Source organism: Eurytemora carolleeae, unplaced genomic scaffold, assembly GCF_000591075.1.
Source record: "Eurytemora carolleeae unplaced genomic scaffold, Eaff_2.0 scaffold214, whole genome shotgun sequence".
Lineage (NCBI taxonomy): Eukaryota > Metazoa > Arthropoda > Copepoda > Calanoida > Temoridae > Eurytemora > Eurytemora carolleeae.
Window position 1 is genome coordinate 333,112 of NW_019396249.1, and position 15,170 is coordinate 348,281.

General features: G+C 32.5%; 1 protein-coding gene across 1 annotated transcript; it reads right to left on the reverse strand.

The window, feature by feature from the left end:
- Positions 1 to 543: 543 nt before the first annotated feature.
- On the reverse strand, positions 544 to 9,146 carry LOC111699357 (uncharacterized). The gene is made up of 7 exons (XM_023470012.1): positions 8,741 to 9,146; positions 8,094 to 8,179; positions 7,714 to 7,780; positions 5,583 to 5,655; positions 4,459 to 4,518; positions 1,187 to 1,328; positions 544 to 987 (listed from the first exon to the last, which is right to left on the reverse strand). The coding sequence occupies exons 1-7, from the start codon at positions 8,880 to 8,882 to the stop codon at positions 886 to 888; spliced, it is 672 nt and encodes a 223-aa protein (XP_023325780.1). The 5' UTR covers positions 8,883 to 9,146; the 3' UTR covers positions 544 to 885.
- Positions 9,147 to 15,170: the final 6,024 nt, after the last annotated feature.

The window sequence follows — 15,170 nt, forward strand, 5'->3', positions numbered from 1 at the left end:
ATATAAAAATTAAGATTTGTCATTAACTTTATAAATATTGACTTTACATTAAAGACGACATACATGACACAGGTTACAGTGATTACAGTCAGGGGCGTATTCAGGAATTTCAGGGTCTTAATTTTATTTTCTTTCCAGGAGGGCTCAGCACCCGTTGGAACCTGAAATACCCCTTAAAAAACTATTCATGTATATAAGTCGTCTTCCTTTTCCACAGTTTTCTGGTTATCACTGTAATTGAAAATATTTAACTGCATTGAGTAATGAGTATAGTTTACAAAATTGACGGTAGAATGTAGCCACAGTTTAGTATAGTTTACAGTATAGATGGTAGAAAGTAACTACTTGACAATGATTTAGCTACACTGCGTAGAATCTAGTTTACAGTGTAGCTGGTAGAAGGTAGCTGCTTGACAATGATTTAGCTACACTGCGTAGAATCTAGTTTACAGTATAGTTGGTGGAAGGTAGCTGCTTGACAATGATTTAGCTAAGCTGCGTAGAATCTAGTTTACGGTATAGATGGTAGTAGGTAGCAGCTACACTGCGTAGAATCTAGTTTACAGTATAGTTGGTGGAAGGTAGCTGCTTGACAATGATTTAGATACACTGCGTAGAATCTAGTTTACAGTAAAAATGGTAGAAGGTAGCTGCTTGACAATGATTTAGCTACACTGCGTAGAATCTAGTTTACAGTATAGTTGGTAGAAGGTAGCTGCTTGACGATGATTTAGCTAAGCTGCGTAGAATCTAGTTTACGGTATAGATGGTAGTAGGTAGCTGCTTGGCAATGATTTAGCTACACTGCGTAGAATCTAGTTTACAGTATAGATGGGAGTAGGTAGCTGATTAACAATGATTTAGGTAAGCTGCGTAGAATCTAGTTTACAGTATAGATTGTAGTAGGTAACTACTTGACAATGATTTAGCTACACTGCGTATGGTTTTAACTTCCGAATTGATGGCTCCAACCCAGCAGTTCTTTTCCTGAAAAAAATCAGATTTTAAAGAGACTGTCGACGTATTTTCAAGTTTCCATATCAAACAAAGAGTTACGTTGTCGCCATTTTTCATCTTAAAATCAGAACCTATGTTGAAATGTTTCAAATTTCGACCGAAAAAAAGGAGAACTTCATATATATTAATAATATTTTGAATAAAAAATGTATCATTGTATTTTCTATACCTGTTCAGTAGCGCAGGTGATTCTAGCCACAGCGCCCTCCTGACTGGTCCCGAGGTGAACACCCTTTATCCCCTCCACGCGCTGCAACTCGAATGTGAGCGCGTCATCTGCGCATGTGTCACGTATTCGCACTTGGTTCACACTAAACAAGAATATATTTTTTATTTTAAACTACGGATGGACATTCGGAACTTTTAAACATACAAAGAGAACCAGACAATTGTGGAAATCAGTGAAATATTCTGGCCATAGGAAACTATTATGTGAATTTTCAAAATTATCAAAATTTAATGCTTTTATTCTCCTTGGAAACTAAACGAACACTGATGCATCTATTCTTGTTTACAAATTCCGCCCAGAGAGAACTGGTTTCAATATGTACGCAGAGTATACGCAACTGCAATTAACTTTCCTTGCATTGTAACCTTGGTTAAATGGGACTGTGTACAGTACACTGCACTATTGCCGTGTTTCATGCTCAGTGGCTTTTCAAAATCATAACTTGAGTTTAACAGTCGTCTTCGTATATTCCACACTTGTATTAAGTGGATAAACATAGGAATAAAGTAACATAAAAAACGTGTTTCTTTGAAGCGATTTTTTTTGTGTGCAAAGTACATGGGTTTCAAACACTCTAATCCATGGGTTTTCTTAAATGTGGTACAAATTTTATTCCTTCAAGAATGTACAGAGATGTAAAAAATGTGTCCAGAATATCTTTATATTCTGCACTTTCTGACAGGTTTTAGACATTATACAACATTCCAAAGAGTGGGAAACAAATTCTTTACAAACAAATATTTCAAAAACTTCCGAATAAGTATGGAGTGGATCAAGAAAACTTAGCATTTTCAATTAATTTATACCATTCATTTTGTATTTAAATTGTCGCAGACGACACAAACGTTGTAAAAGATGCAATTCCATGTATTTCAGAATTCCAATTTGTAAAATATTCACAGAAAATGTCCTTTTCGGGGCAAATTGTAATTTGATGCCATTTTATTCAATTTTGGAGTAAAACTTAAGTATAATTGGTCTTGAATATTCACAGTTTTGCCCATTAAAAAATGGCGTTCTAATAAAAATATGAAATCAATTTATTCTACAACGATTAGATATTCAAGGTGTGTGATAATGTAAACCAAGGTTATAATGCAAGGAATGTTATTTCAGAAGTGTACATATCTTTTATACTATAGTGTACTGTCTCTGGGCGGTAATGTAAACACACGACGGATGTCGAAGTCTGAAATATTCTGGTCACATTAAACTATTATGTGAATTATCAAAAATATCTAAATTTAATGCTTTTAACCTCCTCGGATACTAAACGAACACTGAGGCATCTATTCTTGTTTACAAATTCCGCCAAGAGAGAACTGGTTTCAATATGTACGCAGAGTATACGCTACTGCAAATAACTTTCCTTGCATTATAACCTTGAGTTAAACTAAAAACTAAAAACTTCTTCTCCTCTTTAAAAATAAGACAGCAAATTCTGATTGTTGTTTAAAAATACTGATTTAGTTAGTAACAAAAAATAAATGAAAATAATTTGTTTTTACAATAATTTGAGTTGACGACATCTAACATATGGTGGCATTTATGTGGTCGCGTTATATGTTAATTTCTTTGCGTAGCTCAGGTGCGTAAAGCGTGCTAATGATACCCCCTTTAAGCCGTTAACATGTGTTTTAATGCGTAATAATACGCCCTCTCCCTCCCAACCCTACTATTCAAAGCCACAGAAATCTCAGGAAGGAGGGCTTATAGACATAATAAATAAAATAAATTTTCCGGCGGATATAAAAGTTTTATCATACGTATTGTTTACTAGAATTCCAGGGTAATTCGCGCCTCTATTCAGGTTTTAATTTTATCATTTATATTGATTAACAATAAAAATAAGAAATAATTATAAAGAAATTAAATTTTTTATGAAAACAAACATGAGCGGCCCCGAAAAGTTTTATGCCCGGTCAGGATAAAAATGTTGTCTCATAATAATTTCCATTTGAATTTTATTAAAATTTAACATTTCCTAGTTTTTGTAATCTTGATCAAATAAATTGTACTCATGGTTCAGTCCGGTTCATTTTAAGAACGGCCGGCATCTTACCAGCTAGTGAAAGCTGTACGGTACACATACAGATTATACCAGGCAAAACGGGACAGTACACCAAATGAGCTTCTAGGGAAATTCATTTGTACCATGTCACGGTACATTTCAGTTCATATCATGTACCGGGCCGAATTTCAACTAGCCAGGGCAAGCAGTACAGTACAAATACGGACTATATAAGGCAAACCGGTACTGAACGCCAAATGAATGACCCCCTTCTATTGAGATTTAAGTCATGTAGATACATTTTGTAAAAATTGCTCGACTTTGATAAACTTTATCAAAATTTATTATAAACTAACCTTTAGTCTAAGATTTGAAACAAGAAACATTTATATTTTCCTGAAGTTTCAATCATAAATACGTCATAAAAAAAGAATGTTTTCCCAGGTATGTATAAATCTATTGAAAAACCAGCATGCAAGGTTAGAGTATATAAATATGAAACCCTGAACCCAAATCAAACAAAACAGAGGAAACATCAAACAAAGAATTAAATAAACAAATTATGAAATATCTGCACGCAAATATAATACAATTTCAACTTTCACCGATACGGAAATAGGTACTGCAGTAAAGTGAAGTACACTAGAGTACATAAAGACTGTACCTGACATGTGTACATTACACTAGAGTACATAAACACTGCACCTGCAGGCATGTGTACAGTAAACTATAGTACATAAACACTGTACCTGACATGTGTACAGTAAACTAGAGTATATAAACACTGTACCTGACATGTGGACAGTAAACTAGAGTACAGAAACACTGCACCTGCAGACATGTGTACAGTAAACTAGAGTATATAAACACTGTACCTGACATGTGTACAGTAAACTAGAGTACATAAAGACTGTACCTGACATGTGTACATTACACTAGAGTATATAAACACTGTAGCTGACATGTGTACAGTACACTAGAGTACATAAACACTGTACCTGATGTGCACAGAACACTAGAGTACATAAACACTGTACCTGACATGTGTAAAGTAGACTAGAGTACATAAACATTGTACTTGACGTGTGTAAAGTACACTAGAGTACATAAACACTGTACTTGACATGTGCAAAGTATACTAGAGTACATAAACACTGTGCCTGACATTTGAACTGTACACTAGAGTACATAAAATCTGTACCTGACATGTGTGCAGTAAATTAATCTTGGATCACAGGATTCCTCCAAACTTCCAAGTTCCCTAAAATTAATGAATCATGTGAAAATACCCTGTATACCTGTAAATACTCCCCATATATACCTATAAATATTTCCCCTGTATAACTATAAATATTTCCCCTGTATACCAGTAATATTCCCCCTGTATACCTGTAATATTTCCCCTGTATACCTGTAATATTCCCCCTGTATACCTATAAAGATTCCCCCTGTATACCTGTAATATTCCCCCTGTATACCTGTAATATTCCCCCTGTATACCTGTAATATTCCCCCTGTATACCTGTAATATTCCCCCTGTATGAATATATACCCCAGTTTACCTGTAAATATTACTCCTGTGTATCTGTAGTAATATTCCCCCTGTATACCTGTAATATTCCCCCTGTATACCTGTAATATTTCCCCTGTATACCTGTAATATTCCCCCAGTATACCTATAAAGATTCCCCTTGTATACCTGTGAATACTCACCCATGAATACTTATAAATATTCCCCCTTTTCTCAGTAAATATTCCCTCTTTACACCTGTATATATTCCCCCTGTGAATATATACCCCAGTTTACCTGTAAATATTACTCCTGTGTATCTGTATATGTTCCCCCTGTATACCTGTAATATTCCCCCTGTATAACTGTAAATATTACCCTGTATACCTGCAAATATTTCCACTGTATACCTGTAAACATGTAAATATTTCCCTTGAATACCTGTAATATTCCCCCTGTATACCTGTAAATATTCCCCTTGTGTACCTGTAAACCGGTAAATATTCCCCGTGCAATACCTGTAAACCGGTAAATATTCACGTACCTCTATACCTGTAAACATGTAAATATTTCCCTTGTATACCTGTAATATTTCCCCTGTATACCTGTAAATATTCCCCCTGTATACCTGTAAATATTCCCCCTGTATACCTGTAAATATTCCCCCTGTATTCCTGTAAATATTCCCCCTGTATAGCTGAAAATATTCCCCCTGTATACCTGAAAATATTCCCCCTGTATACCTGTAAATATTCCCCCTATATACCTGTAAATATTCCCCCTGTATACCTGTAAATATTTCCCTTGTTTAGTACCTGCAGATTATGACTGAATGCTGAAAAAGCAAGATAAAGCTCGGAACTCCAGGGGTAGTTTTGGATCGCAATCCTTAAAAAAAATTAATGTTTCTAAAAAAAATTCACAGACATCTATCTGTATAGTGTATATATATCACCAGTCCCTATAAGCAGAAGTTCCAATCCTATAACTAGGTTAGATCTATTTAACAGGACAGAGTCTCGTTCGTTATCAGAATTAACCAGACAAATCACCAACTAAGAACGGCCATACACCACCACCCACCAAATCAAGAAAGAGCTATCAATCTATCATTCCTTCTGGTGTCAAGGCCTGGTGAGATTTCCCGTGTTGAGTCAAATTAAGCCATAGGCTCCACTCCTGGTGGTGGCCTTCGCCAGTTTCTTTAAGTTTCAGCTTTGCAACCATACTTCCCCTGGAAGCTACCTGCCGAGTCAGAAAATCAAACACCGACAGATCGCTAGCTGGCATCATTTATGGTTAGAACTAGGGCGGTATCTAATCGCCTACGAGCCTCTAACTTTCGTTCTTAATTAATTAAAACATTCTTGGCAAATGCTTTAGCAGTATTTTGTCTTCAAACGGTCCAAGAATTTCACCTCTGCTCTGTCGTTTGAATACAAATATATATTTATATATATATAAATTTGAGGTTCATATTAATATTTTTGGGGGTTTAAAGGTGCTCTAAAATATTTTCAATAAGTTTGTTTTTTATACATTATGCACAATTTTTTCTCTGGACAAAGATATTGACAAAAATTCAAAAATTTATTCTGACCAAAAATATCAATTTTTTGGTCAGAATAAAGTTTAAAACAGAATTTAAAAAAACATATAGAGTATACAATAAGACAATAAGTGTAAGTAAGTAAATAACTAAGTAACTAAGTAAGTAAAACAAAAACAAAAAATTTTTTGCCGATTTTATAAAAATAAAAAAAATTTTTGTGGATTTTCAAATTTTAAAAAACGAACTTTGTTAGAAGCAAATTTTGAAAATTCGATCATCCATAAACCTTCCTTGTGGTTACGTGAGGTCTTACAAAAAATTTGGGCCCAATCGGTTCATCCGTTTTGACGTTTATTGGATACAAACAAACAGACAGACAAACAAACACAAGCAAAGTATATATAGACTAGCCTTTGAGGGCGCTTCGCGCCTATCTTTGAAATTTTGATCATTCATAAACCTTCCCTGGGGTCCCTAGATGTCCCACAAAAAATTTGGGCCCGATCGGTTCAGCCGTTTTGACATTTATTGGATACAAACAGACTGACAGACAAACAGACAGTCAAGCCAAATTTATATATAGATAACCAGTGAAGTAATTTTTGTATGCGTCAATTATTAAGTTAATACAAAAACCAAGATTTAAAAAACCAAAGTATTTTTATTTGCAACATTAGCTTGTGGGAACCCAGTTTTGCCTGGTAACTAAACTTTCATTATCAAAGTCGAATCACTCAATTTAGAATTCTGGAAGAAAATTCCCGTGGGTTTATCGAGTTCCCCAAACAAAATTTAATGCAAATGATCTGACATCCAAACTATTTTATTCTACCATCTATTATAAATATGTACATATATAGTAAGGCTGTATTGCCTGTGTTTTAAAACCGCCACGTCTGGAAAATAAAACTAGAAGTTTGAATCATAAATTTTATTGCTTTTTTTACAGCTTTACGTAATACTACTTGATGCAGAAAATAAACATATCTTTATATACAGTGAGAACCAGAAAACTCTGAAATAGGAAGACGACTTTTAGAATCAAGTGAGTACTTAATAATTCGACTAATCAGCATGAGACACATCGATTGCACAGTGTAAACAGACCTATTTCAGTAAATTAGTGGTTTAATAAGAGTCAAGCAAAACTATTTGCTTTTTTACAACATCAAATACACTTTAGTATGGCTATAATATTACTTGCTATTCCGTTGTTTTTTGGTTATCACTGTATGTATAAAGAAAATCATCAAAAATTAGAACTTCTAAACTCGAGCAGGATTGATAAAAATAACTAAATTATGATTAGATGCAAAATTAAATTAAAAGTTTTAATTTCGTCCCATCAATACTTTTTTATAAATACAGGAAAGGTGGAATAAAAATGAATATACCTGAAAATGACCTTCTTCTTGCTTTCATCATTTTTGACAACATTCTTCCTTGTTTCAACAGTTGACCCTTAAATACAAATATCATTAATGTTATTTCTATCTAGATATGGAATCTTAAATGTTTGACTGAAACAACTGGTGGAATATTACAAACGACTTTAAGCTCTTATTTAAAAAATGTACATGTCAAAAATGTCTCATTGGTATTAAATAAATCCTAAAGTTTTCTCTACAATACTGCACTTACAGTTCAACTACAATGTCTAGCAAGTCACTCCCTTTAAGACGAAACTTTCTCTAGAATGTGTTGGTGAATTGATCTCTCAAAAAAAACTTGAAATTTTTTTTTGAGTTTGAATATTCTGAAGGAATAATTGTACCTGACTAGCTAACTCTAGAGGACAATCCTCCATCCTCCCAATCCACATCATTGTATTTGTATGATTAGCAGCCTCCAAAATAGCCTCTACAATAAAAGCTGATGTGAGCATAATCACAGTGGACTAGGGCCAATTTGATTGATTGATTGATTATTGTTTATTTCATCATGGCTTATTACTGGCATCAAGGGTCAATTTAAATTCGAACCGGACCGACTTCTTGTACCGGTCATAGTGACGAGCGCATAAACAGGCCCAACCTTGGCCGGTTTTCAAAACTTTGATGGAGCGGCAAGACTTTTTACATTACCCGGCCTATTAGACCCACCCCACTAGCTTAGTTTATTGTGTAATATCGGCCAATTAAAGTAAATTTTACGTTAAATAAAAATCTTATGTTTTAAATCATAACTCTTTTTGTTGAAGAGCTAAAATAGCTTAAGTTCGTCTTTTTGTTGCACTGAATGCGTTTTCAGTTTGAAAAATTAATCTAAAATCCAAATTTAATAAATAGCGAGCAACAGTTAAACCGCTTCTTTTTTTACGCCGGTATAAGTTGATTATAAGTGAAACTTGAACAACGTAGTTCAATTACTTCTTGGTATTCATAAAATTTAAATTTTAAAAAGTGTTAAAGCTTTATTTACCTAATGCTATTGAAAAGTCCTGTGCTGCCTGATCCAAGCCAAGTTCTAAAGCAGTTTTTGACAAAGAACTTAGAAACATGTGATACCTAAAACAAACAACATGTAGGAAACCGTCCTGTGGTGTTTCTACAGAGCGTCCCATATCATTAAAACTGAGCGAGCAGATTTGTTGCCTTTTCTGAATGAATGAACAGTACAAATAAGTCAAGCATTCGTTTACTTTATGATTTTTTTTAGAAATAGGATCAACGATCAATTAGTTTTATGTAAAAATCTGAATACAATTGCAGATGATTGTAATGTGTTAGTGGACAATTTGTCCAAAAATTTGTTTAACGTTTTCAAAGTTACCAGATGATCAGAATTTGAAAATACCTCTAATTTATGAACTCCTGGATCTAAGATCAAACAATTTTTCTTTTAACGATTTTATCTATCATGAATTTAAGGATATACTTTGTTTTTTATGTACTGACTAACAAGTGATATTCTATATTTACTTATGTTCCTCGTTTAAATCATGTCTTTGTCTTAATTTATTGTACCATTTTTTGTGTGCGAAATAAACTTTAATAATAATATTGGATAATCTTCAATTAAGCTTTAACGCCAAAATACGCACATAATACTGGAAAAACCTAGTATTTCCTGCAAAAAACTTTTAAAGTAAAACATTTTACATCTAAAAAAATGATTCATTGTTTTTAATTGTCTAATTAGTCTCTAAAATCACAATGTTGAGCTATAAACGATCTAATATGATGTGAGACACGGTTCTTCACGGTCAAAAGTGCAGTCGGTGTTAAAAAAATGAGCAATATCCCATAACTTTTAATATTTATACTGCAAATATACTGTTTAAATAATTATGAAGCCATACAAAATTGACGTTGACTTTTCAAAAAATATATTAAGTATTTTTTTCGACATACTTAAAAAGTTCTTAAACCTCCCCAAAACATCCAAAGTAAGCATCTAAAGTAAAAAATTACTTTCTTGATAAATTGGACTATGTGACATGTATATCACGTACGCCCCTATCTCAACTCTAAGGGGAAAATAAAAAAATCTTTTTCTTTTCATATTTTTTTCTTTTTTTTCTGGCTTTCTTTTTCTTTTTATACTTTTTTTTCTGACTTTCTTTTCTTTTTACAATTTTCCTACTTTCTTGTCTCTAATATATCCTTATATTAAACATTTTTCATTAATGTCAAAACTTCCTGATTATTATATCAAATATCAATCTGGTATTAGATTAGTTTTTTTCTTTGTATTTTTGTTTTTGTTTAGTTTTTTAAAATGAACCTCAAAAGATTCAGAAGTTTGACGAACAAATTTTATCAAAAAGCATCATTAATTGTGCATGAGACAAGTAAACACAGGTTTAAGGAATATAAACACAGTTTTAGGATTTTTATCTATTTGCTCTTTTCTACGTTGTGAAATATTGACTTTAAAGGGACTGTTAAGGTAAAATGAAAGGGGGTATAAACTGAAGCCTAAGCCTAAGTTGATCGCGACCAATATTAGTTCTATTTTATGTCCCTGTCTCGAGAAATTAATATAAAACTGTGTCAAAGTTATACCAATCAATTCAACGATTAACGATAAACTCCAAAAATGTTTAGGCTTCATTTTACCGTAACAGTCCCTTTAAAGTCAATATTTCACAACGTAGAAAAGAGCAAATAGATAAAAATCCTAAAACTGTGTTTATATTCCTTAAACCTGTGTTTACTTGTCTCATGCACAATTAATGATGCTTCGCCTTGTTTTCTTTGCTTTGCTTGGTTGGTTTTTAATCCCCCCCCCTCAGGCCCCCCTGGCCCTCTTGTATATCTTATAATCCCCCTCCCCCTTCCCCCTTTTATATTGGGAATTTTGGCTAAGAAATGACACTTGAAAGAGAAATCTAAATGAAAATAGGAAATATTATAAAAAATTAAACCATTTATTTACGCTCTTTAATCAAACAATAAATTTTCTAGGAAACTCTATTTTCTAATAAATTCTTTTCCCGTATCATTTTATTTCTGAGAAAACTAAAAAAATATTAATAAAAATCTATTATCCATATATATCTATTTATCTTTCTATCCAAAGGTATGTTTGTCTATTTTTATCAATAACTATCTATACGTTCATATCCATCTATATATTTATTATATTAATCAGAGCAGTCTAAGTTTTTCATATTATATATCTTTATAATAAAGCAAGCCATATGTTGCGTATAGCCGGCCAAACGACTGGACCGATTGGGCTGAATTTTTTTGTTGAAATTCATGCGTGGCCGGGGGGTGTTATAGGCTATAAAGATTCGAATTTTTTTATCTTAAATATTCTTTTTAAAGATATTTTTTCAAATTTTTTTCACGGGCAACGCCGGGCCCTTCAGCTAGTAGATTTATATGTCTGATAAGTGAAAAAATTGGATTATTTTTCAAAATAATATATTTTCATTTAAATATGTATCTTCATTTATATATTATTTTAATTATATATATATATATCTTCATTTGTATATGTATCTTCATTTATTTATTATTATATTTATATATTATTATAATTATATTTATATCTATATTTATATATGTATCTAAAAAATAAATAAATTTAAAAATATAATTTTGAATTTTTTTATGCATTGGGACATATCATAGGTAAAAGAATCATAGAGAGGAATTTCATAGAAAATGCAATTTATAAACGTTTGTCTATTAAATGTACTTTCTATGAAATGTCCTGTCTATAAAATGTCCTTTCTATGAAATGTCCTGTCAACGAAATGTCCTGTCTTTAAAATGTCCTGTCTACGAAATGTCCTGTCTACGAAACGTCCTGTTTAAGAAATGTCCTGCCCGTACTCCCAAAACCGGTTTCCCTTATTTACCTTAACATCAACTTCTTTTTCCGCTGGAACTGCGCAAAATATCGAATATATTCATCAACGACCAACGACGACCTGAAAAGTGATTTCCTTTCACATTATTTTCTCTACAATTTGCAAAAGCACAATTTTTAAAGGGGGGGGGGGGGTTGTCACTAAAAAAGTTTCAAAGTGTCTCAAATTAAAAGGGTCTCACTTTAAGAAAGTTCTACGAATGATGATGTTTTTTAAAAAGATGGGCTAAAATAAAAATTCAATTAAAAAATATTTGATTCAAAATTGTCTTCAAGGACGATTTAATTTCGAATAAGCTCGGAAAAAAAGTTGAAAAACATGAAGACACACGTGCATAACTATACTAAACAACAGATAGAAAGATGGACAGAGACAGAGACAGATGTACTTTGTGTTGAAAACTACTGTTACAAAGAAAAAGTTTCGAAAAATAAAAGTTTCAAAAACAGACAAAGTTTTGAGTTTTTGTTTTTACTTATTTGTATTTTTATTTATTTATGCTTTTAATGATCCTGATCCTGATCCTAATCCTGATTCTGATCCTGATCCTGATCCTGATCCTGATCCTGATCTTGATCCTGATCCTGATCCTGATCCTGATCCTGATCCTGTTCCTGATCCTGATCCTGATCTTGATCCTAAAAAAGCCCTCCCATGAATTTGTTTACATATCAGAGATGGAATTTAAAGAATTTGAGCCGCGGTTTAAATCCGCCAAAACCCGGTTTAAATTAAGCGCCGGCTTAAATCTTGAAACATTTGATATAATTTTAAGTGGAACCAACCATATTTAAACCGTGGCTTAAATTTAAACCGCCGCTCTAATTCTTTAAATTCGGCCTCTGATTGTTTATAATTACAATGATTGCAATGAACTACATTGACCAAACTGAAACAATATTCTGCTGATTAGATCTAATTCTTCTCTAACTTCCCATTCTTTTCAGTTTTTTATCTTATCATCTGTTAATCTATCTATCTATCCATATATCTATCTATCTATCTATCTATCTATCTATCTATCTATCTATCTATCTATCCATCTATCTATCTATCTTTATCTCGAAATCTATTTGTTTATTTTGTATATTTACTAAAATCTACTAAAATGTATTCAACATGAGGAAAGGGTGGATTTATTATAATAGCAAATGTATACAATTAATTTCAACACTTCTGCAACAATATTGTGCAAAAAATCAGCAAAAAATACAGCGCAACAATATTGTGCGAATCATAATAAAAAAATATAAGCTACACTGCACCCTTTTTTGCGCCAAAATAAAGTGAAATTAAAGTGAACCAATTACAGAAAAATCATTATGATACAAATGCGGTTTCTTACAATAAAAAATACATAAAAGAACTAAACACTTAAAATTTTTTTTATCCCTATAACCTTTAAAAGTTTAGATTGAAATATCAAAGGTCTACGAAATCAGGGTGCAAAGATATTGTAATTAGAAATTCAGAATATTTGTAACGAGAGCTTTATAGAATCTGTAGAAAATCTTTGTGAATAATGTGAAACTAGAATAATGAGAAAATAGAAACTAATAATTGAACAAGATTGCTTATTTTCGATGATAAGATTAATTTTTATTTTCTCAACTGGTTCCTAAACAACTAATTAGTTTACTGTGGAATTTTGTTTACATTTTTGTCATCGTTATTTAATAATTTTTAAAAACTAATTCTGAAAACGTATCCACCCCCAAAGTAGGTGTTTTGAACGTCGAATTTGCGCTCAAACTCAGGATTTACAGATCTTTAAAAGTTCTATATGTCTCAAATGAATCCGAAAGAATTTGTCCACAACACTGCATACTCAGTTCAACTACCTTACATAACAGATTATTTTCAATTGTGGGTTCTCTACAAAAGTGACTTGCGCATTTCTACTGAATGAAAACATATAGAAAACATAATTCATAAAGCTAGAAGAAGGGAAAGGTTGCAAGGGTACTGTTGTGAATTGTGTCTTTGCATGGAGGATCACTTGAAATTATGCTTACAGTCCCTTTAACCCGGTGAAGAGTAACTATCTTTCTAGAATCCTGGAGAGCTCACTAACCTAGTTAAGTGGCACGGATGCCACTAATTAAATCAAGTTTTCGGATTTCGTATTTCACACCATTTAATCTTCACGCTCCTATAGCCTTTGTTTTAATTGTCTTTTGTTTCTTGGAGTATATACATTATACAATGCAAAGAAACTTAAGGCTAAGAGATAATCTGAAACTTGGCGCCTTTCTTTTGATTCTTGGAGTGATTCTGTGACGTGCTGTTTCGTTAAAGTAAAACATTTAAAAAGTAGTTTGGGTATTGCTAGTTAGATTCATGAACGTCAAATAACATTAAATGTACTGTTAATAACGTAACATTTTTACGTTAGTAAAAGTAGGTTCGTTTTTACGTTCCTGGAACATAAAAGAGTGACGTTAATTAACGTAAATGAGTCCTAAAAGAAACGTTATCTTACGTTCTGAGAACGTTATTTGTCTTGCCGGGTAGTTTGGGTGCACACAAAGTGCTAATTGCAGACCCTAAACTGTTGAATATAGGCAAAGCTTTAAGAAAGGAAACGGTGATGCCTTTTAAAAATGATTAGATACCATTGTGATTCGGCCATGCCGGTCCTAAAACGAAGGGTCACTTGAAATCATCAACAGAATTCCTTTTCTTGTACTTCTCACTGCAGTTTATTATATTACATAAAAATTTTTTTTAAAAATTACATAATTACTTAATAAAAATATAAAATTCTTGTACTTTTTGGACGCCATTTTGGACCAATTTACTATCTGAACTCTTACAGGGAGGGTTCGAAAAATGTTCGATGTGATATCTACTAATCTTACTTCTATCTGTTGCGTCTATAAGGAGAAAATTGTTAAAGACGTCTTATACCGAAGAACGTTGCGTCAATACAAATTCAGAAAGTTGCAATATTCGAATTCTTCGAATCGGATAACAAAATAATCAATTTAATTCCAAACAAATCATTCAGACATTACAACATCTATAATCATCGATTTTCTTCGACGCATCGTATTTTGCTGATATTTCATAATATTTTTTTTAACTAATATTTCGCTTACAACTTGTTTTCACGACTGGTGCTGGATTTTCGAACATTCCCTGGAAATTATGAACATGTCGTCTTCATTATCAAAATTCCTCGAAACAGGAATGAATGTTTTCCAAAGTAACTCTTGGATCATAAAAAATAAAATTATTTGTCTGTATAGATCTTTATTAGAAATTAGAATCCGTTGAAAATAGAAAATGCACTCTCTGCACTAATAGTAATGGGACAAATTATAGAAATGTTGCATCACGTCATTTTCTAATTGGACCTGAAACCCNCGAGCTAAAAACCACAACGAACAGAGAACAAATAACCATAATCGGAAAGTGTAACAAATACAGAGATTCCCATAAAACTGTGGCTTAGTAAGATTTCAGCAGTCTTATGTGAATTTGACATTGTCATAAGCGAATAGTTTTCCAGTGAATTGAAAA